This window comes from Lagenorhynchus albirostris, chromosome 19, assembly GCF_949774975.1.
Source record: "Lagenorhynchus albirostris chromosome 19, mLagAlb1.1, whole genome shotgun sequence".
NCBI classification, from domain to species: Eukaryota; Metazoa; Chordata; class Mammalia; order Artiodactyla; family Delphinidae; genus Lagenorhynchus; species Lagenorhynchus albirostris.
In genome coordinates this window covers 4937050-4963755 of record NC_083113.1, presented here as the reverse complement: position 1 = coordinate 4963755, position 26706 = coordinate 4937050, and the positions used below count along the sequence as shown (strand labels likewise).

Below are 26706 nucleotides of genomic sequence, written 5' to 3'. Positions count from 1 at the left end.
AGAACAAACTTCAGGTTCCCTTGCTGGCTTGCTCCCCAAGGCAGGGGGAGGGGGGTGAGCTCTCTCCATATATGGGGAGAGAGTAGGGGTGTGTCCAGGGGGTCGGGCTGGAGGGGGGGCTTAGGTGGTTTGCCCACCCATGAGGTGGTGTTTTGTGCAGGGGGCATGCTCAGTACCCTGCTTTTGCTCCCAACCCCCCGCCCCCCCCCCCCCCCCCCCCGCTTTTGCTCCGGGCTCTTCAAAATTGTCAGTTGCGTTTTCTGGTCTCTTTGTATCTCTTGTCCAGAATTTGCCCCACCTGTAGGTAGGCACGCAGTTATTTTTAGTCCCATGTAGTTTCTTTGTATTTTGTTGCTCGAGGAGTCCAGGTGCAAGCATTGCAGCAAAGGGTCCCAGGTCCCAGCCCGTCTCAATTCTTGTATTTTTTTTAATTTTTAAAAATTGCTGTTTACTATATTTTATTTATTTATTTTTAATTTTTGGCCACACCACGCCGCGTGTGGGATCTTAGTTCCCCGACCAGGGATCGAATCCACGCCCCCTGCATTGGAAGGCGGATTCTTAACCACTGTACCACCAGAGGATTCCCCAGCCTGTCTCAATTCTAATGTGCAATCTCTCCCAGACCAACTAGGTCAGGTTTTTCAACCTTGGCACCTAGCAATATTTTGAGATGGATGATTCTTTGTTATGGGGAGCCGCCCTGTGCATGGTAGGATGTTTAGCAACATCCCTGGTCTCTACCCACTAGATGCCAGTAGCACCATCCAGTTCTGACAACCAAAAATGTCTCCGAACTTTGTCAAATGTCCGCTGGGGAACAAAAATCACCCCAGGTTGAGAACCACTGACACAGGTGCAATTAGCTGACTCCATCATACCAAGGGTATTGAAATGCATCCATATTCCATGTTAACTAAAATGTATCTATCACAATGGTCAAGTGCATTTGTTCTACAGTTGATGGTATTAGTTACTGTTGACATTTAAGTGTGCATCCATGTCACTTATTTTGTATCAATTCTTATAGGTATTAATTTTTAACTCATTTTGCCTCTTTGAGAGCCAATGTTTTTCAAGGAAAAAAAATTGAAAACCTGAGGACTCTCCAGGCTCTATGACTGGAAAATAGCCTGTGGCTTAATAACAATGTTCAATATCTTGTAAGAACCTATAATGGAATATAATCAGAAAAAAATAACTGAATCACTATGCTGTACACCGGAAACTAACAATATTTTAAATCAACTCTACTTCAATTTTTTTTTTTTTTTTTTTTGCGGTACCTGGGCCTCTCACTATTGTGGCCTCTCCCGTTGTGGAGCACAGGCTTCAGACGCGCAGGCTCAGTGGCCATGGCTCACAGGACCAGCCGCTCCGCGGCATGTGGGATCTTCCCGGACAGGGGCACGAACCCATGTCCCCTGCAACGGCAGGCAGACTCTCAACCACTGCGCCACCAGGGAAGCCCCTACTTCAATTTTTTAAAACCATAAAATTTAGTGATAACATGTCACGTACATTCTAAGCCCATTGCATATATTATCTCATTCAATCCTCAAACAATGAGGCAGGTATTACTATTATCATAACTGTTTTGTACACCTGAGACAGAGAGTGTGAAAGGCAGTCAAAATCTAGAGCACATACTCTTTTTTTTTCTTTTAATAAATTTATTTATTTATTTAGTTTTGGCTGCGTTGGGTCTTTGCTGCTGCACACGGACTTTCTCTACTTGCCGCGAGTGGGGGCTACTCTTTGTTGAGGTGCGCGAGCTTCTTACTGCGGTGGCTTCTCTTGTTGCAGAGCATGGGCTCTAGGCACGTGGGCTTCGGTAGTTGCAGCACGTGGGCTCAGTAGTTGTGGCTCACGGGCTCTAGAGCTCAGGCTCAGTAGTTGTAGAGCACGGGGCTTAGTTGCTCTGCAGCATATGGGATCCTCCCGGACCAGGGATCCAATCTGTGTCCCCTGTATTGGCAGGCAGATTCTCAACCACTGCGCCACCAGGGAAGCCCTAGAGCACATACTCTTAACCAGGGGTCAGCAAACTTTTTCTGCAGAGCCAGATAGTAAATACTTTCAATTTTGCAGGAAATATATTGTCTGTAGCAACTACTCAATTCTGCCGTTGCAGAAAGAAAGCAGCCACAGACAATATATAGTGAATGGGCTGACTGTGTTCCAATAAAACTTTATTGACAAAAACAAGTGGTGGGCCAGATTCAGCCACTGGCCACAGGTTGCTGGTCCTTGCTGTTGTCTGTTATTCTCAACTTTCTATTTTAAATTGGAGAAATAGAGGGAAAGGGTGAGGGAGAGAGATGGGGAGAGGAAAGGAGTTAAAGGAATAAAGAAGACAGAAATGAGAATTAACTAATGTCAAGGACATTCTCCAGGTCACAGTAGGTTCTCTACATAATTAAACATGTGAAATCTCCACCACACATATCTGTGAAAAGGACAATATTTCAACTATACTATTGAGAATTGAAGTTCAAAGACATTGCAGAGCTTGACAAAAGTCTCAGAACTATCAGGGCAGATAAACCCAGAGCAGAAAGATATTAAAACCTCTCTCCAATAAAACTCTTCTCTAACAGTAGAAGGAGGTCATATCCTCCAATGCTGCACACCAGGATTCATCAGACATTAGGGGGATCTTGTAGCCTTGGCTGATATATAAGTGACAGATACAGCTGTGTGATTTTAATCCAATGTTTATTATAGTTATTCTCAGTGAGACATTTGGTCTGATACACCTGCGATAGCTAGAAGTGGGAGTTACTGAGGGAGATTTTAAATTTCTGATTTTATTTCTTTGGTTTCCCTAGAAATATTTACATTTTGCTTTATTACACGAGTCTTTTTTTCCGGCTTTATTGTGATATAATTGACAAAGAGAAATTTTGTATATTTAAGGTGTACAGTGTGATATTTTGTTATACATTTACATTGTGAAATGACCACCGCCACCAAGCTAACACATCCATCACCTCACACAGTGTGTGTGTGTGTGTGTGTGTGTGTGTGTGTGTGTAAGAAGTGTTTTCTATTTTGCCCTGATTTGCTGAAACTGAAAGATCTTTGGCCAGAGACGTTTGGATATTTTTACTCAAAACATAGGAGAAAAACCTTGATAACTGTCGTCAACTTTTCTTTCTGTCTCCCTTGAAAATAAATTAAACTGTGTAATATTATGTTTGCCCTTATCAGTCATCCTAAGCCAATGGGAACTGAAATCGCATCCTGCTATGTGTCAACGTACTATTTATAAAAAGTACCTGGCACTTTGATGCTTCTATACACACACATACAACACAAACCCTGAAAATATACTTCTCCTTCACTGTGTAAAAAGTCACATCTCATCCTCTTTTCAAAACTCACACTTAGGGCTTCCCTGGTGGCGCAGTGGTTGAGAGTCCGCCCGATGCCAGGGGACGCGGGTTCGTGCCCCGTCCGGGAAGATCCCACATGCCGCGGAGCGGCTGGGCCCGTGAGCCATGGCCGCTGAGCCTGCGCGTCCGGAGCCTGTGCTCCGCAATGGGAGAGGCCACAGCAGTGAGACGCCCGCGTACCGCAAAAAAAAAAAAAAATACTGATTATGTAATTACTCCCATTCCTTTCTCCCCTCAACCCCTGTCAACCAACCACTGTTTTCTGTCTCTGTGGATTTACATATTCTAGCCTTCAGCACAAACTTAGTGAGGACTTTGGACTTTTTTTCTAATATAAAGGCGAGCCACTGGCATGTTGGTTATAATTATTATTATATTCTAAGGGGAAAGAACAGAATGCCCCAAAGCCTGAAAGAACCAGGTACATCTCGAGAAACAAAAGGAGATTTTTCAGACTACAGCTTAAGATAGGGCTAGAGCAAGGGTTAGGTTTGGGGATAATCAGGAAAAAAAAGCACAGAACTGATTCACTTTGCTGTACACCAGAAACTAACACAACATTGTACATCAACTATACTCCAGTTAAAAAGAAAAGAAAAGAAAAAAAACCACGGGGTGTGCACGGGGGAAACGTGGGAGAGTTTTGTGCAAAGGATAGAACAGGTCAACTGTGAGAGGTGGGAATATTAGAAGTCGATCTGAAACTCGTATTAGGGAAGGTTGAAGAAAGAGATAAGTGTGATGGCCCAGGTGAGGTGCCACAAGGTCCACAATGAGCAAGATATCAGTGAGGAGTCTATGGCATCCACTAGATTCCTTCCATCCCAAACAAAGAGAGTCCTAGGACATACAGCCAAATAGACACTGACTCAACTCCTTGATGAGGCCCCAAGAAGAACACCCCCCCCGCCACCCTCCTTTTCCACAGCTGTAGGCTCTATCCTTCTACTCTCACACTCCACACCAAGTCCCCTCCCCGCTCCCATGACCTATCTCTTAGATACAACCAAGCCTTGGGATTCTAATGATGGTATCCTCAGTTATGATCATCTGGTCGACCCCCATCCTGACAACTGTGTGACTTCTGGGTCTGAGGGAGGGGTGGGAGTGGCCTGTGGACAGGGGTTTCTTTCGGCTGTGCCAATCTTCTGCCAGAAGCCCCACCAGGAGTATTAGAACCACGGCCCCAAGGCATATCCGGACCAGATTGCTCCTAGTGTAATACTGGAAGGCAAGACCTGGAGGAACAAGAGAGACAGGAGCAGATGATAAAAGCCCATCTCCAACAGGGGGCCCAAGTTCCATCTCCAGTCAGGGAACTAAGATCCCACATGCCGTGGGGCAACTAAGCCCACGTGTCACGACTACAGAGCCCACGCGCCCTGGAGCCCGAGTGACACAACTAGAGAGAGAAACCCCGCACGCCACAACTAGAGAGAAGCCCTCGCACCACAGTGAAAGAACCCGCCTGCCTCAACAAAGACCCCGCGTGCCGCAGCTAAGACCTGACGCAACCAAAAAAAAAAGAAAGAAAATAAATAAGTAAATAATCAATTTTTTAAAAAAGATCTCACATGCAGCACGGTGCAGCAAAACAAAACAGCCCTTCTCCAAGACCCACATGCATATTGGGTTTCTCACAGCCGTATCCCTCATCTGAGACTCTGTTACTCCCGGCTAGCTAGGATGCCAGTCTCCTTTCTGGAAGGTTCCTCTCCTCCTCACCAAGGGTTAGGATTAGATAAGCCCAATTGTCTAAGTATCACCTCTTCCATACACCCCCTCGCAGGCCTCTGATGATACAGCCTCACCCCACACACAGACACTACCTGGTTATTTGGCTAATTGTGGATCAGGAGATGGTTGTAACAGGTGGGGAGAGAGATGAAATTTATCTTTCTTTCTCTGACCTTTGAGAAGGTCACCTTCACACCTGATCCCTGCCCAGTTCGGAGCTCCACACACTAACAGTCCCCCTCCACTTCATACTTTACACACCAGAACCCAAGATCACAGAGCTGCGGCTTCTGTGTAGGGAAAGCAGCCAGCTTTGGGTAAAGACATGGGACGGGGAAAGGAAGTTGGTCCAGAGAAGGACACTTGCTTACCAGTTGGAGGGTCTGACTCCTTTGGAAGGATGGTGATATTCCTAGAAGTTTCTAGGAAACAAAAAGGATAAGTGTAAAGGGGTGGAACCATCTCTTCTCCTACCCCTGCTTCTACCGCTATCCTGAACACATGCACTTGGGAGCTGGAATTCCAGGGTTATAAGAAGAGCATGAACTGTAGAGTCAGGGTGTTCCAATGTGAACCCCAGACCCATCACTTATCAGATGCAGGGTCTCGGGCAAATGACTTCACATGTATGAGTCAGTTTTCCTATCTGTCCTGAGAGTGACTGGGAACCCAGAAAGGTTTTGAACAGAGGGTGAAGAGGAATCTCATCAGGGTCTTAGAAAGACCCTGCTGGCATCAGGAACCTAAAAAAAGCTAGAGCTGTGTGGACGCAGTGGAGATATCTAACCTGTCCTCTGGGGATCTGTCAAAGGTTTTCCATCTTGGGGGAAATGGAGACTTTTTTCTGGGGAAGCCAAGGGCAAAGAGAATGGCAACATAAAGGAAGCATATTTGCATTGGACTGGAGGAATAAGAAAAATGTACTGTGTCCAGGTAACTATGATCTATTTGGGGCTGAAGCATGGGCTCTGCCTGGAAGCAATGGGAACGAGATTACACACATGGATCAGAGCCAAGTCAGAAGAGCAATGCGTAGGGATGAGCAATGGCCTTCCCATGATAGCCTTGGTGCCGCCATCTTGGAAAGAGCCACATTACCCAGAACACTCTTCTGCCCCCAAGCTCAGAGCCCATCTCCATCCCATCCTCATCTTCAAACCCAGGACTTTCCTGGGAAGAATCAGGTGGTTTGAGAAGCAGATTAAAAGCAGATTAAAAGCCTGACACAGACGTAGAGAACAAATGTATGGATGCCAAGGTGGGAAGCGGGGGTGGGGTGGGATGAATTGGGAGAGGGGGCTTGACATCTATACACTACTGATACTATGTATAAAATAGATAACTAATGAGAACCTACTGTAGAGCACAGGGAACTCTACTCAGTGCTCTGTGGTGACCTAAATGGGAAGGAAATCCAAAAAAGAGGGGATTATACGTATATGTATAGCTGATTCACTTTTCTGTACAGTAGAAACACAACATGGTAAAATTTTTAAAAATTAAAAAAAAAAAAAGCCTACAGCCGGAGCTGATGGAAGAGAGCCCCATCCTCCAACTCCTTTCTGCTGAGCAGTAGGCGCCTGGCTACTCACCAGTGGTGGCAACTTCGTTCACGAGCGAGTGGTTCAGTTTCTTGGAGGCTTCTGAGAATTCTAAGCAAGAAGATTATAAGGAGCTGGGTAATGCCAGGTTTGCCCAGTAAGTCCCTACTCTCCATACCCCTTCTCAGATACCCAGTCTCCCTGGAACCCATTTCTCTAACACACACTGCCCAGACACAGAGGAAAGACAAACTCAAAAAGCCCAAAATATACTGCCTTCTACTTCTGAGTGGCTTAATAAGAAATGAGGTGTCAGGGGTCATTTCGAGATGTCACAGCCTAGCGTACTATTTCTTTCTTTCTTTCTTTTAAATTTATTTTATGTATTTATTTTTGGCTGCACTGGGTCTTTGTTGCTATGGGCGGGCTCTCTCTAGCTGCGGCGAGCGGGGACTACCCTTCGTTGCTGTGCGCGGGCTTCTCATTGCGGTGGCTTCTCTTGTTGCGGAGCACGAGCTCTAGAGCGCAGGCTCAGCAGTTGTGGCGCACGGGCTTAGTTGCTCCGCGGCATGCGAGATCTTCCCGGACCAGGGCTCGAACCCATGTTCCCTGCGTTGGCAGGTGGATTCTTAACCACTGCGCCACCAGGGAAGACCTAGCGTACTATTTCTTAAGACACAGGCTGACATCCGATACCGCCGGAAGCAGCTGAGATGCCATGAAAATTGGGAAGACCATGGCTCACACAAAGATAGTGCAGGGCTTCCCTGGTGGCGCAGTGGTTGAGAGTCCACCTGCCGATGCAGGGGACACAGGTTCGTGCCCCGGTCCAGGAAGATCCCACATGCCACGGAGCGGCTGGGCCCGTGAGCCATGGCCGCTGAGCCCGCGCGTCTGGAGCCTGTGCTCCGCAACGGGAGAGGCCACAACATTGAGAGGCCCGCGTACCGCCAAAAAAAAAAAAAAAAAAAGATAGTGCAGTGGTTCTCAAAGTAGCATCCCCAGACCAGCAGCATCAGCAACCCCTGGGAACTTGAAAATTATTGGACCCCACCCCAGACCCTCTGAATCAGAAACTCTACGGGTCTAGGAATCTGTCCTGTATAAGCTCTCTAGGTGATTCTCAAGCCCACTACAGTTTGAGAACCACTGATCAATGGAATCAGAGACTCAGAACTGGAGCCCAGGAATCTACAATTTTACAAGTCACCCTGCTTATTCTTCTACAGGTTAGACATCATAAACCATCCCCGAAAGGCTGGAGAGAGGTGGAGATGTGGCACAGGACAGTCATATCTATACATTTATTATACCTTCTTTACAAGCAGAAATCAGGAATTTTTAAAATAAAGCAAATCTGGGAAAGAGGCAAAGGAAATAAACTGAGAAATCTAGACAAAGAGGAGAAAGAAAAGGGGGTCCATGTGCCTTATACCACGGAAACCAGGGTGAATCCTCCAGAACTTACCTGTCACAGAGGAAGGTGGTTCTGTAGGCAACCAGCTGGGGGTAAAAGAGGTCCCTGAGAAATCAGAAAAAGAAAAGAGAGAGAATTCTGTGCTCTGTTAGGTATGGAGCCTGAGCAAACCCAGTTTCCTCACCTGGAAAATAAAAATAAAGACGCTTCCATCATTGGACTGTTGTGGGTGTTAAATAGCATTTGAAAGGCACACCTAGCACATTCTGGGGCTGATTAATGACACTCCCTGCAGCTGCCTTCCCTGCTTTTCGAAGCTCCGTGCTTTCCTTTCTTCTGGATCTCTGTGACCTGCCGTCTTACTTATCTGCCTTCCCTGGGAACAAACCGGGCTCTTGCCTCCTGGGAAGCAGATGAGGAGACAGAAACTATGGGATACATCTGGGGAAGACAGGCATCCCATGTGGGGAGAAAAGGGAACTGCCTACGGAATAAAACACAGCCCCGCTTTCCCCTCCCACCACCCTTGCTGCTTGCTTGTGGGTTTTTTTTTTTTTCACCTAGACAAGTCACAAGGCATTATTCATAGTATTAAAAGTTCTTTTTTTTTACATCTTTATTGGAGTATAATTGCTTTACAATGGTGTGTTAGTTTCTGCTTTATAACAAAGTGAATCAGTTATACATATACATATGTTCCCATACCTCTTCCCTCTTGCGTCTCCCTCCCTCCCACCCTCCCTATCCCCTCTAGGTGGTCACAAAGCACCGAGCTGACCTCCCTGTGCTATGCGGCTGCTTCCCACTAGCGATCTATTTTACGTTTGGTAGTGTATATATGTCCATGCCACTCTCTCACTTTGTCACAGCTTACCCTTCCCCCTCCCATATCCTCAAGTCCATTCTCCAGTAGGTCTGTGTCTTTATTCCTGTCTTACCCCTAGGTTCTTCATGACATTTTTTTCCCTTAAATTCCATATATATGTGTTAGCATACGGTATTTGTCTTTCTCTTTCTGACTTACTTCACTCTGTATGACAGATTCTAGGTCCATCCACCTCATTACAAATAGCTCAATTTCGTTTCTTTTTATGGCTGAGTAATATTCCATTGTATATATGTGCCACATTTTCTTTATCCATTCATCTGATGATGGACACTTAAGTTGTTTCCATCTCCTGGCTATTGTAAATATAGCTGCAATGAACATTTTTTTCTTGGGAATTCCCTGGTGGTCCAGAGGTTAGGACTCCGTGCTTTCACTGCTGAGGGCATGGGTTCAATCCCTGGTTGGGGAACTAAGATCCCACAAGCTGCACAGCATGACCAAAAAATTTTTAAAAATAAAATTTAGGGCTTCCCTGGTGGCGCAGTGGTTAGGAGTCCGCCTGCCGATGCAGGGGACGCGGGTTCGTGTCCCGGTCCGGGAAGATCCCACATGCCACGGAGCGGCTGGGCCCGTGAGCCATGGCCGCTGAGCCTGCGCGTCCGGAGCCTGTGCTCCGCAACGGGAGAGGCCACAACAGTGAGAGGCCCGCGTACCGCAAAAATAAATAAATAAATAGATAAATAAATAAAATTTATTTTTCTTAGTGTGTATACCCAGAATAATGTCCTCCCAAATATGACAGTATCCTAATCCCCAGAACCGGTGACTATGGTACCTTCCATGGCAAAAGGGACTTTGCAGATATGATTCAGAATCTTGGGCTGATTCGCAGCAACATGGATGGATCTAGAGATTGTCATACTGAGCGAAGTAAGCAGGACAGAGAAAGACAAACATCACAAGATATCGCTCATATGTGGAATCTTAAAAAAAGGGTACAAATGAACTTATTTACAAAACAGAAATAGAGTCACAGACATAGAACACAAACTTATGGTTACCGGGGGAAAGCGGGGGAGGGACAAATTGGGAGATTGGGATCGATGCCTACACCCTACTATGTAGATAACAGACAACTAATAAGGACCTACTGTATAGCACAGGGAACTCTGCTCAATACTCTGTAATGTATGGGAAAAGAATCTTAAAAAGAGTGGATATACGTATATGTATACCTGAATCTCTTTGTCATACACCTGAAACTAACACAACATTGTTAATCAACTATACTCCAATATAAAATATATTAAAAAAATTTTAAATAAAAATAAGGGACCTCCCTGGTGGTCCAGTGGTTAAGACTCCACACTCCCAATGCAGGGGGCGCAGATTCGATCCCTGCTCGGAGAACTAAGATCCCACACGCTGCATGGCCCAGCCTAAAAATAAATTAATTAATTAATAAAATAAAGTAGGGAATTCCCTGGTGGTCCAGGGGTCCGTGCATCCACTGCAGGGGGCACAGGTTTGATCCCTGGTCGGGGAACTAAAGCTCCCGCATGCCACGCGGTGCAGCCAAAAAAAAAAAGGAAAAAGGAAGAAACAAAATTTAAAAAAAATAATAAAATAAATGAAAAGACTGCATATATGTATATGTATAACTGATTCACTTTGCCATGCACCTGAAACTAACACAACATTGTAAATCAACTACACTTCAATAAAAAATTTTTTAAAAAGAATCTTGGGCTGGGGAGATTACCCTGGACTACCTGGGTGGGGCCAATCACAAGGGTCCTTAAAAGCATAAGAGAGAGGCAGGAAGGAGGAAGAGTCAGAGATAGATTAGAAGATGCTATGATGCTGACTTTGATGATGGAGCAATGGACCATGGAAGCCAAGAGATTTGGCACCTCTAGAAGCCGGAAGAGGCAGCAGAAACCTCCCCTTGAGCCTCCAGAAAGAAGGCTGGCTGACACCTTTGTTTTATCCCCGCAGGACCCCTTTTTTTTTCCCCCCCCGCAGGATCCCTTTTTGACCTCTGACCTCCAGAACCGTAAGGTAATAAACTTGTGATATTTTAAACCAGTGAATTCATGGTGATTTGTTACAGCAGCACTCAGACACTCATACACCCTCCAAAGCCTCTGTCTTCTCCTGCCCTCCCACTGTCTTCATGCCTATTGCTCCCTCCCCTTGGAGCTTCCACCAGGTCCTGTGAAGGCTGGGGGAAAAGGTTTGGTCTGCACCCCTAACCTGTGACCACGAGCTCCAGGGGGTCGCTGGGGGCCGACCACAGGTATGGAGATGTGCTGGAAAAGCTGTAGCACTGGTAGGTCCCACTGTGGGCAGCAGTCACCGTGGTGATGGGAAAATCAGCCTGGTACCACCTTTCAGGTGTCTTGTAGGGCCCAGTATCCCCCTCCTTGTACAGAGCAAATTGGTCAAAACCATACTGGCTGTGACACCGTAGAGTTACGTCCGCTCCTGGGGCCACTGCCGTGCTGGGCTGGGCTGAGAGCGAGGGCTTGGTGAAAACTCCTGGGAGAGAAGAAAACTCTGGTATTAAAGATGGTGGCCCCTGTGGAAAACAGTATGGAGGTTCCTTAGAAAACTAAAAATAGAATTACTATATGATCCATCAATCCCACGCCTGGGCATATAGCCGGACAAAACTCTAATTCAAATAGATACATGCACCCCTATGTTCATAGCAGCATTACTCACAATAGCCAAAGCATGGAAACAACCTAAATGTCCATCAACAGATGAATGGATAAAGAAGATGTGGTACATTTATACAATGGAGTACTACTCAGCCATAAAAAGGGATGAAATAATGCCATTTGCAGCAACCTGGATGTAACTAGAGATTATCATACTAGGTGAAGTAAGTCAGAAAGAGAAAGACAAATACCATATGATATCACTTATATGTGGAATCTAAAATATGACACAAATGAACATATCTATGAAACAAAAACAGACTCACAGACATAGAGAACAGACTGGTGGTTGCCAAGGGGGAAGGGGCTGGGGAGGGATGGAGTAGGAGGTTGGGGTGAGCAGATGTAAGCTTTTATATACAGAATGGATAAACAACAAGGTCCTACTGTATAGCACAGGGAACTGTATTCAATATCCTATGATAAACCATAATGGAAAAGAATATTTTAAAAAATAGAATATATATATATATATAACCAAATCACTTTGCTGTACAGCAGAAATTAACACACCATTGTAAACCAACTATACTTCCGTTAAAAAAGTATTAAAACTGAAAATAAATAAATAAATAAAGATGGTGGCCAGTGTCTCAGCTGTGGGGATGGGAAGGTTCCCCCACCTCTCTACAGGCTAAGGAACTTTCCAGCTGTATCCAGCCTAGAGAAGCTACTCTTCCCACCACCAGCTCACAAAGTGGTTAAGGGAGCATGACAGGAGTGACATGACGGTACCCAGGCTCAAATCCTGGTTTTGCAGCTTAGGGGCTGGACGAATCTCCCCCTATATCTGTGCCCCCGTGTTCTCTACTATAAAACGGGAATGATTGGATGAAACAATATGTGTTAAGCATTTAACAGAATACGGAGTGCATAGCAAGCACCCAAAATATAATGGTAGTAACAAACTAGCTTAACCTGATATTATACCGTAAGTTTGTATTACAGTATACAATAGTTATATTGTAAACGTATTAGAATGCCAGATTCCAGGTGCTGTTCCGAGACCATGCCATTTATCAATTCACTGAACCCTCACAAAGACCTATGCATTCATTCCTATAAATATCCCCACTTTATACATGAAACTAAAGTCCACAATGCTGAATCACTTGTCCGAGGTCACAAGATAGTATAAGTGGCGAGCTGAAATTTGCAATCACGGAGGTTTGCTCCAGGCTGTCTGCTCCTAAAGGCGAACCTATCCTACTATGTAAGTTGATATTATTATTATCACCGTGGAGCGTCACAAGCCATGCCTAGAAAGCCATACTCACAACAGCCAAAGTTGCCTGATAATTATGGCTCATTCTTTCATTCAACAATTTTTTCCTCTGAGCAACTATTATGTATTAGTCTCTAGAAATAAAAATCCCGTCAGGAAGAAAGAATAGCCAACAGCTAATAGATGAGTAGGGCTTCCCCGGTGGCGCAGTGGTTAAGAATCTGCCTGCCAATGCAAGAGACACGGGTTCCAGCCCTGGTCCGGGAAGATCCCACATGCCACAGAGCAACTAAGCCTGTGCACCACAACTACTGAGCCTGTGCTCTAGAGCCCACGAGCCACAGCTACTGAGCCCACGTGCCACAACTACTGAAGCCCGCACGCCTAGAGCCCAGGCTCCGCAACAAGAGAACCCAGTGCACCGAGAAGCCCAGGCACCACAATGAAGAGTAGCCCCTGCTCGCGGCAACTCGAGAGCCCATGCGCAGCAACGATAGACCCAACACCGCCAAAAATAAATAAATAAAAATAAGTTAAGAAAAAAATGGATAAGTAAATGCGTGGCATACCAGATAACGATGAGTGTGCCATTTTAAATCGAGATGGAATTTTAAGTAGGGTGGTGAGGGAAATAATGAGAAGATAGTATTTGATGGGGGACTTCCCTAGCGGTGCAGTGGTTAAGACTCTGCACTTCCAGTGCAAGGGCGCAGGTTTGATCCCTGGTGGGGGAGCTCAGATCCCCCATGCTGCGTGGTGAGGCCAATAAATAAACAAATAAATAAGCTACCTTCTTTTAAAAATAAAAAATAAAATTAAAAAAAGATAGTATTTGAGTCAGCCCCCAAGGCACACTGGTGGACCACTGTACCTCAAGTAGTCGGGAGTTAGGGTGAGGCAAGCTAGGCACTCTCTTCGGATGAAAAAAAAAAAAAAAACCTTCAGTAATCAAGATAAATATTATTTTAATGCAAATTTTAAAATAAAAATGAATGCAAACACATTTACAGGAAACAAAATATGAAGATTTTAAACAAAGACAGAATCCACCTGTGCCCAGGGGAGCCATGTTGAAGTCTGAAACATGAACCTACCCTACTATATAACTTGTTATTATTATCATCACAGAGCCTCCCAATCCAGCCTGGTACACAGTACTCACAACAGTGAAAGCTGCCTGATAATTGGAGGCAAAAGGCTCAAAACGTTTTTATGGCTTTTTACGGTTCATTTTTTCCACGTTATGAACATAGCTGAAAAAAGACTGAAAAGTTTAAAAGTAGATTGCTAAAACTCACATTATTTTAAGTTTAAATATTTTATTTATACAAAAAATAAACAGAATTCATTTTCATTTTACTCTCCTGGCTTTGATGGAAGCAAACTCAATATTTTTTGAAGCCACTTCAGAAAATAATCATTTAAAAATGCATTAGCTAGAAAAGGATATGCTGAGAACATTTTATTCCATCAAAAAATAAAAAGGCATAAACGTGGGACTTCCCTGGCGGTCCGGTGGTTAGGACTCCGTGCTTCCACTGCAGGGGGCATGGGCTGGCTCCCTAGTCAGGAAACGAAGCTCCCGCATGCCGCACAGTGCAGCCAATAAAGAAACAAATTTATTTTTTCAATGCATAAATGTGGCTGGAGGGGTACGCATTTTTCCTCTTGTGTCAGGTTTGGATGTGGCTTGGAACGGCATTCCTGGAATTTGTCTTTACTTAAAATTGCGGTATTGTGTACATCGTGGATGTTTTTGCATTGATTTGGGTTTTGGGTTTTTTTTTAAGATATTGCATTAACGTATTACTTATGTTGATTACTGAGTTTTTTGGCACCTAAATTTAGCACTTAAAGCCAATGCCTCGCTTGCCCCACCCTAAGCCCAACCCCTCTGGGACTCTGGATTGGGACTTCGGATTTACGGTCACCATAACCCCCACTGTCTGAGCCCAGAACTGAGGACCACAGCAGCCCTGCGGCTACAAATCCAGCCGCACCCCACGCCCAGTTACCAGTAGCAACCAGCTCCAGCTGGTTGCTGGGGGGAGACCAGCTGTTCCCGCTCTGATAGGAGCAGCGGTAACGTCCGACGAAGCGTTGTTCCATGGCCGAGATGGAGAGCTCCGCCTGGTCCAAATACTTCCGGGATATCAGTTCCTCCAGGCGGTACAAGTCAGCGCCTGGAGGGCCCTGACAGCTGATGGTCACCGGCTTCCCCAGGGGCACAAGGGAGCCGGGCCGGGCCTGGAGGGAGGGCTTGGGCAGCAGGCCTGGAAGGGAAGCAGAGTCTAGCAGAGGTCAGCTTCCAACAGAGCCTCCTCCTGGGCTCTCCCACCCGCTTCTGCCCTCTCGCTGGCTGAACCCAGAAGAGGGATCTGGACTCACCTTTCTGAGCCTGTATCACCTGCCCCAGGCACAGCCCTGAGGAAAGAAGCAAAGGGTCAGTCACCAGGACCTCAGCATGAATCCACACTTCCTGCGTGCTGGGCACCGGGATGAGAAACTTGCATGCACTGGTTTTCTTTTTTTCTTTTTTAAAAATGTTTATTTTATGTTGGGGGTATAGTTGATTAACAACGTGTTAGTTTCAGATGTTCGCTTTCTTTTGTCATAATTTTTTTTCAAAGACACACATGCACGTAATTGAAGTGAAAGAAGCCAGCCAGAAAAGGCCATGATTGTATGACTCCATTTCTATGAAACATCCAGAATGGATCAATCCGTCCAGAGACAGTAGATGGGGGAGGGGGGTGGCGGGTACCGGGAGGAGCGGGGATCGGGGAGTGATTGTAACGGGTATGAGGTTTCCTTTTGGAGTGGTGAAAAGGCCTTGGAACTAGAGAGACGTGTTGGTTGCACAACATTGTGAGTGGACTACATGTCATCAATGGTAAATTTTATGTGAAGTGTATTATTTTACCACAATTTTTAAAAAGCTGAACAGGGATTCCTTGCCGCAGCCCCCAGCTCCCTGCAGTACACTTCCCCATTCACACAGCTGGAAAGAGAAGGGAGCTGTGTGCTGGAAGGGGCTCTCACTTTTTTCCAGTTTCATAGAGATGTAATTGACATGTAACATGGTGTACGTGTAACAGTGTTGATTTGAGACATTTTTCTGTTGCAGGATGGTTACCACCATAGTACTAGCTGACACCTCTAGCCGGACACATAGTTGCTATTTCTTTTTAGTGGTGAGAACACTGAAGATCTAGTCTCTTAGCAACTTTCAAGTATATATTACAGTATTATTAGCTATAATCACCATGCCATATATTAGATCCCGATGTGGTGTCTTGCATTAAATCATAAGTCAAGAGCTCTCAGGGTGCATTGATACTGGATTCCTCCCTATTTTATGCTTTTGGGTTAAATCAATATTCTCCCTATTTTGTGCTTTTGGGTTAAGTCATTATTATGACTGTGCAAATATTATTCACACCTGAGCACTATAATGTCCCTACATACTATTTTTCTATTTATTTTCCCTAGGATCAATAATTGTATGATTTCCATCCACATAGTGTTCCTTGAACCTATATCTAATTCTTTTCACAATTTTCAATAGCCTGTCCATGTAACTTTACACATCTATCAAACCGCATCATCTATACATTCCACTTTTATCCTTGGAGGTGCCTTCCCCCCGTTTTCTCTTCTAACTGAACTAATTCTTCTCTAGGTTGAAAAACTGCCCTTTTTCTCTCAAGCTAAGACTTTTTTTTTTTTAACCGTTTTGCTGAGTTAGTAGCATTAACAATTTAAGTCTCCCTAGGGTTGCCAGATTTAGCAAATAAAAACATGGGACTCCCAGTGAAATTTGAATTTCAGGTAAACAACAATTAATATACAGCATATATTGCATAGTAGGTCCCATGAGGCCCACGCCCAGGTAGATTCAAACACTAGCAGCATATTTTCGTGGTAAAGAATGTGGATTTGGTGCAAACATTCCTTAGTTTGTATTCGAGCCATAGCTGTGTGACCTTAAACAAGTCACTTCATCCTTCCGGGCCTCAGTTTTCTCACCTGTAAAATGGGAATAATCGTAGGCCCTACTTCATCAGGCTGTTATGGGGATTAAATGAGTAAGTGTCCGTTTAAAAACACAGAATAATGTATCTGTAAGTGCTACATGAGTGTCTTTAAAGAATGAATAAGTGAATGAGAGGCAGTTTGTGTTCATAGTATACACTCTTATCCCCAGTAACACCAACTGTTTCCTTCCTTCTTAGCCGCTTGGAGCCTCTGTCCTTTTAGCGATAAAGTTCTTTTGAAGAAATAAGGAAATAATGCACACACGTGCCCAGAATAAAGCTTGATACGGAGAAGGCAGTAAAAACGCATCTGAGCCCACCCCCAGTCCTGTTAAGGGGGACTCTTACTAGAGGCTTAGTGAGGTTAATTGACAAACAGAAATCTTATATATCTAAGGTTTACAGCATGATGACTTGTGAAATAATTACCACAATCAAGCTAATTAACACATCCATCACCTCACGTAATTATCTTTTTTTTTTTGGTGAGAAATTTAAATGTACTCTCTTAGCAAATTTCAAGTATATGCTACAGTATTATTAGCTATGATTATCATTCTATAATTTGGATCTCCAGAAGTTCTTCATCTTATAGCTGGAAGTTTGTACCCTTTGACCAACATCTACCTCCCCATTTCCCCCACCCCCATGCCCCGGCCCCTGGCATCTACCAACCTACTCTCCGCTTTTGTGGGTTTTTGAGATTCCATGTATAAGTAAGATCCTGCAGTATTTGTTTTTCTCTATCTGGATTATATCACTCAGCATAGTACCCTCAAGGTCCGTCCACGTTGTCACAAATGGCAGAATTGTTTGCACCAGTACCATGAGGGATACTGACGAGCTAAATCTGTAATCTAGCCCTGATACCAAATCCACATTAAACAAAATTAAAAATTAAAACATAACAAGGACCAATTGTATAGCACAGGGAACTCTCCTCAATACTCCATACTGGCCTGTATGTGGAAAGAATCTTAAAAAAGGTGGATATATTTATATGTATAGCTGATTCACTTTGCTGTACGTCTGAAACTAACACAACATTGTAAATCAACTATACTCCAATAAAAATTAACAACAGGGCTTCCCTGGTGGCGCAGTGGTTGAGAGTCCGCCTGCCGATGCAGGGGACACGGGTTCGTGCCCCGGTCCAGGAAGATCCCACATGCCGCGGAGCGGCTGGGCCCGTGAGCCATGGCCGCCGAGCCTGTGCGTCCGGAGCCTGTGCTCCGCAACAGGAGAGGCCGCGACGGTGAGAGGTCCGCGTACCGCAAAAAAAAAAAAAAATTAACAACAAAAAAAAGCGAAGAGCCAAGGAAATGTTTAAATACTGTGGAATAATATTCAGCTATTTAAAAGAATAAATTAAAAATTATACATGTCTACTGCTATGTGTCAAAAAGTAAGCTGCAGAATGTGTACCATATGTTCTTATTTTTATAAGAAAAAACTATGTACGTATGTGTACACATTTGTACTAAAAAATTAAGATAAATGTAGAAGGATAAACAAGTATTGGCTACTGTTGGTGAGTTAAGGGGGGCTTAGAACAGAATTTATTGTTTTCTTATATGTTCTCTTACAACTTGTAAAAAGAAGCATAAACTTTTATAAAGAATCTAATAACAGTTTAATTAAAAAAACACACACACAACAAGGACCTACTCTATAGCACAGGGAACTATACTCAATATTTTGTAATAACCTATAAGAAAAAGAATCTGAATAAGAACATATATATGTATATATCTGAGTCACTGTGCTGTACACCTGAAACTAACACCACATTGTGAATCAACTATATTTTAATTAATTAAAATTAAAACAGCATGGAGTAGTGGGAACGTTGCAGTCAACACTGGGAAACCTGTATTTATTTTTTAACTCAGCCATGAATAAACTAGAGTAATTCAGACAAACACCATCTCCCAGTTTTCCCACCCAACAAATAAATGCGGTGACCCTTGGTCACCTCCTGCCCTGAAAATTTTCTCTTGCCTCTTGTACTGATGCAATTTTTAAAAAATTCTTTGTCTCATAGCCCACTGCCTATCCCTCAGCATTTTGCAGATTGACTCACCAAGACAGAAGAAAGCAGCCATGGTTGGGGACATGGTTCCTCGGCCGGTCCTGAGCTGTATAGCCCGGGAGGGAAGCCCTGGGTGCGGGCTGGAGCAGAGATACAGGATGTGATGGGAATGAAGAATGCTCTCCTCCCTTCCCCCATCGGCCTGGCTTTTCCTAATTGAGACTCATCAAGCTGGAGGCGTCCCCTCAGTAGAATGACTTGCACACAAGCTCCAAGGAGCCTGGCTTATCTCCCGTCACCAGCCCAGTGTCCCAGCAGGTCTGCCTAGTGAGGCATCGTCTGCGTTCTGATACTCCCAGAAGCTCCCTGGCATTCATTAGGGACATGCAAGTCAAAACCACAATGAGACATCACTTCACACCCATGAGGATGGCTCTATCAAAAAGACAGATATTAACAAATGTTGGTGAGGTAATGGAGAAGTTGGAGTCCTCATGCTTTGCTGGTAGGTGTATAAAATGGTGCCTCCGCTGTGGACAACATTTCCTCAAAACGTCAAGCAGTGAATGCTTCAGCAACTCCACTTCCGGGTATATACCCAAAAGAACTGACAGCAGGAACCTGAACAGACATTTGTATACCTGTGTTCACAGCAGCATTATTCACAATCGCCAAAACATGGAAACAACGCAAATGTCCATTGATGGAAGGATCAATAAACTGTGGTGTACACATACCACAGTGGAACATTGTTCAGCCTTTAAAAGGAACGAAATTCTGACACAGGCTACGACCCGGATGAACCTTTATTAGGCTAAGTGAAATAATCCAGACCCAAAAGACCACACATTATACGATCCCATTTATATGAAATATCTGGAACAGGCAAATTCATAGAGACAGAAAGGGCTCTGACGTTATCAGGGGCTGCGGGAAGGGAGAATGGGAAGTTACAGCACCATTTTAGACCTCTACCGGGGTAAAATGCATGGAAACTTTGGTAAGTGTTTTGAGCAAGGTGCTGACACGGAATACTAGCTGACGGGTCTCTGTGATAGCATGGTTTCAGGGAACTTCTCTTTGGAGCGGTGATGTTTTGAGGGCATGCCTGATGGTAAGAAATATTCATAGAGGAAAGGCAGCACGTTCAGCCTGCCCTAAAGTCTTGATGACATAAAGAGCTTGGCATTTTCATGTAAGCAGAAAATGACTGGTGTAGCTGGACTTAAGTGAGCAGAAAACTAAGACTGAAGCGATTATAAGGGTCAGATCAGGATGGCCCAACTTTCGCAGGTGATTCTTTTCCTTTTAATTATCTTTTATTTCTCTTAGTTGAAGGATAGTTAATTTACAATGTTGTATTAGTTTCACTTGTACACACAGCAATTGTTATACATACATACATATACACGTGTATTCTTACATGTATAAATACATGTATGTATGTATATATATGTAGGTATGTATATTCCTTTTCATATTCTTTTCCCTTATAGGTTATTACAAGATATTGAGTATAGTTCCCTGTGCTGTACAGTAGATCCTACCTATTTTATATATAAGTAGTGTGTATCTATTAACCCCAAACTCTTATCTCCCCACCACCACCCGCTACTCCCTTTGGTAACCATGAGTTTTGTTTTCTCTGAGTCTATTTCTGTTTTGTTAATGAGTTCATTTGGACCAGGTGACTCTGCTGGAGTAGGGGAGGTCTGTCCTGTGTATTAATAGGGCTAGCAGCATCCCTGGTCTCCATCCACTAGATGTCACTAGCGCTATGCCCCCTCCAGCTGTGACAAGCGAAAACGTCTCCAGACATTGCCGGATGTCCCCTGGGGGGTGCAGAATCACCCCCAGTTGAGAACCGTTGGGTTACATCATTCAGGGACTTAGAGGGCAAGATAAATTTGGATGCACAGATATCCCTTTATAATACTCCTCACTTTTCAAGCATTCCCTCATTTGATCCTCATGCAAGCCTGAGAAACGGGTTCTGCTTTAGTCCCATTCTGGTGAGAAAACTTGAGCTTAGAAGAAAATGTGCTTTTTTAGGTGAAGCTTGGGTGCTGGGAGCCAAATAAATCATTTTCCTCTGGTTTAGCACATGTTCACATGGATCTAGACAGAGTGTCTCCCTTGTTTACTTTACGTATGCCCTTTAGTTCTCTTTTCTCCATCTCCAAGGAACAACTCTACAATATCTCATGTGAATTAGTTCATTTCTGCAAAACGTGATTTCGTACCATGCAAAATGTATACTGTATTGTAAATTGTGCAATGCCGTGGAAGTCATTCGTCTTTCCATTGCCCACAGAGATTTCATAGATCTGTAGAATATTGATTTGCTTCCAACACATTTATCCCTCCACTGTCCCAGTAACAGACAGCCACATCATATCCAAATATCTCCAAGATAAACAATTCTGAGCTAAATATCATTCTACATGTGCCTCTGTGGACATACGTGAAATGTCCTTGAAACATGCACCCAACAGCAAACGCCAGCTCTTAAGTGTATCTTTCATTTACTTACTGCCAAACTGAACTCTGCATTCGCCACACCAGTTTCTTCCCCCCCAACAGTGCAACAGGACCCCCATACCTCCCCAATACCCCCAACATGTGGGGCTACCCAGTTTGGGACTGACAGGTACACACTGCTATATTTAAAATGGATAACCAACAAGGACCTATGTACCGCACAGGGAACTCTGCTCAGTACTCTGTAACAACCTAAATAGGAAAAGAATTTGAGAAAGAATAGATACATGTCTGTGTATAACCGAATCACTTTGCTGTACGCCTGAAACTAACACAACATTGTTAATCAACTGTACTCCAATATAAAATAAAAAGTTTTTAAAAATGTGGGATTACCCAGCCTTCTAATCTTTGCCAGTCCGATGGTATATTAGCTTCCTAGGGCTGCCATAACAAAGTATCACAAACTGAGTTGCTTAAACAATAGAAATTTATTGTGCCATGGTTCTGGAATGTAGAAGTCTGAGATCAAGATACTGGCAGATTTCCTTCTGAGAACTGCGGAGTAGAGGTCGGGGCAGAGTGGGGGGACTTGGTGCGTGCCTCTCTCCTAGCTTCTAGCGACTTGCTGGCAATCTTTGGTGTCCCTTGTCTTATATTTTTTATCTTTTTATTAATTTTTAATGGAAGTATAGTTGATTGAAGATGTGTTAGTTTCTGGTGTACAGCAAAATGACTCTTATACATTCTTTTTTTTATATATTAATTTATTTTATTTATTTTTGGCTGTGTTGGGTCTTCGTTGCTGCGCGCAGGCTTTCTCTAGTTGCGGCGCGTGTTTCTCACTGTGGTGGTTTTTGTTGCAGAGCACAGCCTCTAGGCGCACGGGCTTCAGTAGTTGTGGCTCTCAGGCTCTGGAGCACAGGCTCAGTAGTTGTGGTGCACAGGCTTAGTTGCTCTGCGGCATGTGGGACCTTCCTGGACCAGGGATCGAACCTATGTCCCCTGCCCTGGCGGGTGGATTCTAAACTACTGTGCCACCAGGGAAGTGCCTCGTACATATATTCTTTTTCATGTTCTTTTCCATTATGGATTATTACAGGATATTGAAGAGAATAATTTTTAAATGTGTACACGATCATTCAGCTAGTGGGTGCAGAAGAGAATGTGAACCCTAATTAGCCCATCTATTCTAGACTCTGAGCTCTTACTACTATGCTCTCCCACCAAATGTCACTCCCCAACATCGTCCACATTATTTTTCTCCCTGGGTCTACTTCCATCAATCAACACACATTCTCAATTCCCGCCTATTTCTTCTACTCTCCACTCCAAACCACTTGGCTGTATTTCACTGACCCTACCGTTAACTTTCTTCTCTACTTCCTCTCATCAAAACTTATTGAACTATTATTATTATTATTTATTTATTTATTTTGCAGTACGTGGGCCTCTCACCGCTGTGGACTCTCCCGTCGCGGAGCACAGGCTCTGGATGCACAGGCCCAGCAGCCATGGCTCACGGGCCCAGCCGCCCCGCGACATGTGGGATCCTCCCGGACCGGGGCACGAACCCGTGTCCCCTGCATCGGCAGGCGGACTCTCAACCACTGCGCCACCAGGGAAGCCCCCTTATTGAATTATTTTTAATACCAACTCCAATTCCTCTCCTGTCATTCACATCTCTTTTTGATTTTGTTCTATTTTTTTTTAACATCTTTATTGGAGTATAATTGCTTTACAATGGTTAGTTCCTGCTTTACAACAAAGTGAATCAGCTATACATATATCCCCATATCTCCTCCCTCTTGCATCTCCCTCCCATCCTCCCTATCCCACCCTTCTAGGTGATCACAAAGCACTGAGCTGATCTCCCTGTGCTATGTGGCTGCTTCCCTCTAGCTATCTATTTTACATTTGTTAGTGTATATATGTCCATGCCACTCTCTCACTTCGTCCCAGCTTACCCTTCCCCCTCCGCATGTCCTCAAGTCCATTCTCTACGTCTGCATCTTTATTCCTGTCCTGCCCCTGGGTTCTTCAGAACCTTTTTTTGTTGTTGTTAGATTCCATATATATGTGTTAGCATACGGTATTTGTTTTTCTCTTTCTGACTTACTTCACTCTGTATGACAGACTCCAGGTCCATCCACCTCATTACAAATAACTCAATTTCATTTCTTTTTATGGCTGAGTAATATTCCATTGTATATATGTGCCACATCTTCTTTATCCAGTCATCTGTCGATGGACACTTTGGTTGCTTCCACGTCCTGGCTATTGTAAATAGAGCTGCAATGAACATTGTGGTACATGACTCTTTGAATTATAGTTTTCTCAGGGTATATGCCCAGTAGTGGGATTGCTGGGTTGTATGGTAGTTCTATTTTTAGTTTTTTAAGGAACCTCCATACTGTTTTCCATAGTGGCTGTATCAATTTACATTCCCACCAACAGTGCAAGAGGGTTCCTTATTCTCCACACCCTCTCCACCATTTACTGTTTGTAGTTTTTTGAGTTTTTTTTGCAGTACGCGGGCCTCTCACTGTTGTGGCCTCTCCCGTTGCGGAGCACAGGCTCCGGACGCGCAGGCTCAGCGGCCATGGCTCACGGGCCCAGCCGCTCCGCGGCATGTGGGATCCTCCCGGACCGGGGCACGAACCCGTGTCCCCTGCATCGGCAGGCGGACTCTCAACCACTGCGCCACCAGGGAAGCCCTGTTTGTAGATTTTTTGATGATGGCCATTCTGAACAGTGTGAGGTGATATCTCATTGTAGTTTTGATTTGCATTTCTCTAATGATTAGTGATGTTGAGCATCCTTTCATGTGTTTGTTGGCAATCTGTATATCTTCTTTGGAGAAATGTCTATTTAGTTCTTCTGTCCATTTTTGGATTGGGTTGTTTGTTTTTTTGATATTGAGCTGCATGAGCTGCTTGTAAATTTTGGAGATTAATCCTTTGTCAGTTGCTTCACTTGCAAATATTTTCTGCCATTCTGAGGGCTGTCTTTTTGTCTTGTTTACGTTTTCCTTTGCTGTGCAAAAGCTTTTAAGTTTGTGTTCTATTTATTTTAATTGCATAACTAAAGGGGGAAGTTCACCAAAACTAGGGAAAAATCGTAAATCCCCGACCTAAACACCCTCTGCATCATTCCCTTCCCCAAGAGTAACCCTTCTGTAGTTGAATTATTGCAATTTGGTTCCTTTACAAAGAACATTTCCTTGTTTATTTTTTGCTGCTCCGAAGGCTTCAGCTCTCAGAAACTCCTAGAACGTTAGACTGAAACGCCATTAGGAACTGCCTCCTTGCCCAATTTTTTTGTCATGTGGCATGCAGGATCTTAGTTCCCCGACCAGGGATCCAACGCGTGCCCCCTGCAGTGGAAGTGCCAAGTCTTAACCACTGGACGCCAGGAAAGGCCCTCCTCCTTGCCCGATTTGACTTACTTCTTTTTATAAATTTATTTTATTTATTTATTTATTTTTGGCTGCGTTGGGTCTTTGTTTCTGCACACAAGCTTTCTCTAGTTGTGGCGAGTAGGGGGTCTACGCTTCCTTGCAGTGCGTGGGCTTCTCATTGCACTGGCTTCTCTTGTTGCGGAGCACAGGCTCTAGGCACGTGGGCTTCAGTAGTTATGGCACGTGGGCTCAGTAGTTGCAGCTCACGGGCTCTAGAGCGCAGGCTCAGTAGTTGTAGTGCACGGGTTTAGATGCTCCGTGGTATGTAGGCTCTTCCCTGACCAGGGCTCGAACCCAAGTCCCCTGCACTGGCAGGCGGATTCTTAACCACTGCGCCACCAGGGAAGCCCGACTCTTACTTCTTGGCTTCTCCTTGTATTTTGGTACCAGTGAGTTCTCCTTAAACATGCTTGGACAATTGTTCCTGCTCAGTGACCCAACTCATCCTTAATGCCTGCTCCCTCTTTGCTTTCTAAGGGCCAGATCATGTGATTTGCCTCTCTCAGTAGACCATGAGTTCCTTAAGACCAGAAGCTATGCCAAGTGAAGGGGAACTTGGAGTTTTTGTCCTATTTTTGCCATTGTTCTCTCTGACATTGATTTGAAATAAAAACCAATAAGAAAAATAGAAGGAAAAAAAAAAAGACCAGAAGCTATATCTTACTAATATGTATATCGTCAGCACAGGTCCAAAGAAAGAGTCAACTTCTGTGAACATTTGTTAAATAAGCAAATGAGTGGGTAACTACACAAGCAAATGAGTGGGTAACTACACAAGGAACCAGGAATCCGTTGAGAGATATGTGATGCGTCCCAGAATTTCTTTATGGTTGACAAGGCTTCTCTATTCTTGAGCCTTTGCGGGGGCTCCAAGATGATGAGTGGCGTGGGTACATGAGTAGGACAACTCACGAAGCCCCATTTTCCTTAAGGGGCACTTGAACCCTGGAGTCCACACAGCCAGTTCTGGCTCTGCTCTCTGGACAAGGTGAAGGTGGCATACACACAGGGCTATTTTATGGAATCCTCAGTGGTACAGGACGGAAGTGAATCCCCGCTCCCTGTAAGGGGGTCCTGGCGTAGCTGAGCAGGAGACTCAGAAGACTCCGGTGGGCCTTCCTCTGTGTGGACCTGCCCGCATGAAGATACACAGTGAGGGGAGAACACCTGGGGGAGGGAGCAGGGGAAGGAGGAAAGACTCACATGCATGTCCATTTGTCTGTCCTCCTCAGGCAGGATATCCACTGAGACATCATCTGCAAGAAAAGAGGAGAGGAGAGGCTTCCAGGAAGAGCCTTCAGATTATCCAGTCTTGCCATCTATATTTCAGAGATGGATGACTGAAATCGGGGAAGGGCAGTGACATCACACCCAGTGAGGTTTGCCCCCAACCTTCTCGGCTTCTTCAAGGATGCCTTCTATCTTCCCCACCCTGGCTACCCCTACTTCTCACTCCTCTTACATTGATTTTCTTCCTGGAAGTCCATGTCTGGGCTGGAGCTAAGGGAAAGGAGATAGACGCATTCAGGTAGGTCTGAGAAATGAGACAGACACAGCATTCTCTACTGAGAGAGTCCAAATGTTCCTACCTGTTATCATTCACTTGGCCCTTGGTGTCATCCTCAGTGGCTCCTACAGAGAGTCAGTGATCAGAGTCCTGGTAGGGGACCCACAAAGCCCCTCCCCACACTCCTCCCAGGTTAACCCTTCCCCCTCCAGGACGTACTGTTTTTGGCTCGACACCAGCACCAGCAGAGGAGAAAGATAAGGAGGAAGAGGAAAGGTAGAATGCTGATGACTGAGGTCACAGTCACAGTGGGAAG

At 44.6% G+C, this 26706-nt stretch overlaps 1 protein-coding gene across 1 annotated transcript; it reads right to left on the bottom strand.

Moving 5' to 3' along the window:
• Positions 1–3433: 3433 nt before the first annotated feature.
• GP6 (glycoprotein VI platelet) lies at positions 3434–26706 on the bottom strand. The gene is given in 13 exon segments (XM_060131280.1): positions 3434–4517; positions 4520–4636; positions 5507–5557; positions 6728–6787; positions 8145–8198; positions 11179–11463; positions 14889–15146; positions 15262–15297; positions 18994–19082; positions 26087–26139; positions 26346–26383; positions 26473–26515; positions 26610–26706. Coding segments are annotated over 12 exon segments (1134 nt in total). The 5' UTR covers positions 26483–26515; positions 26610–26706; the 3' UTR covers positions 3434–4434.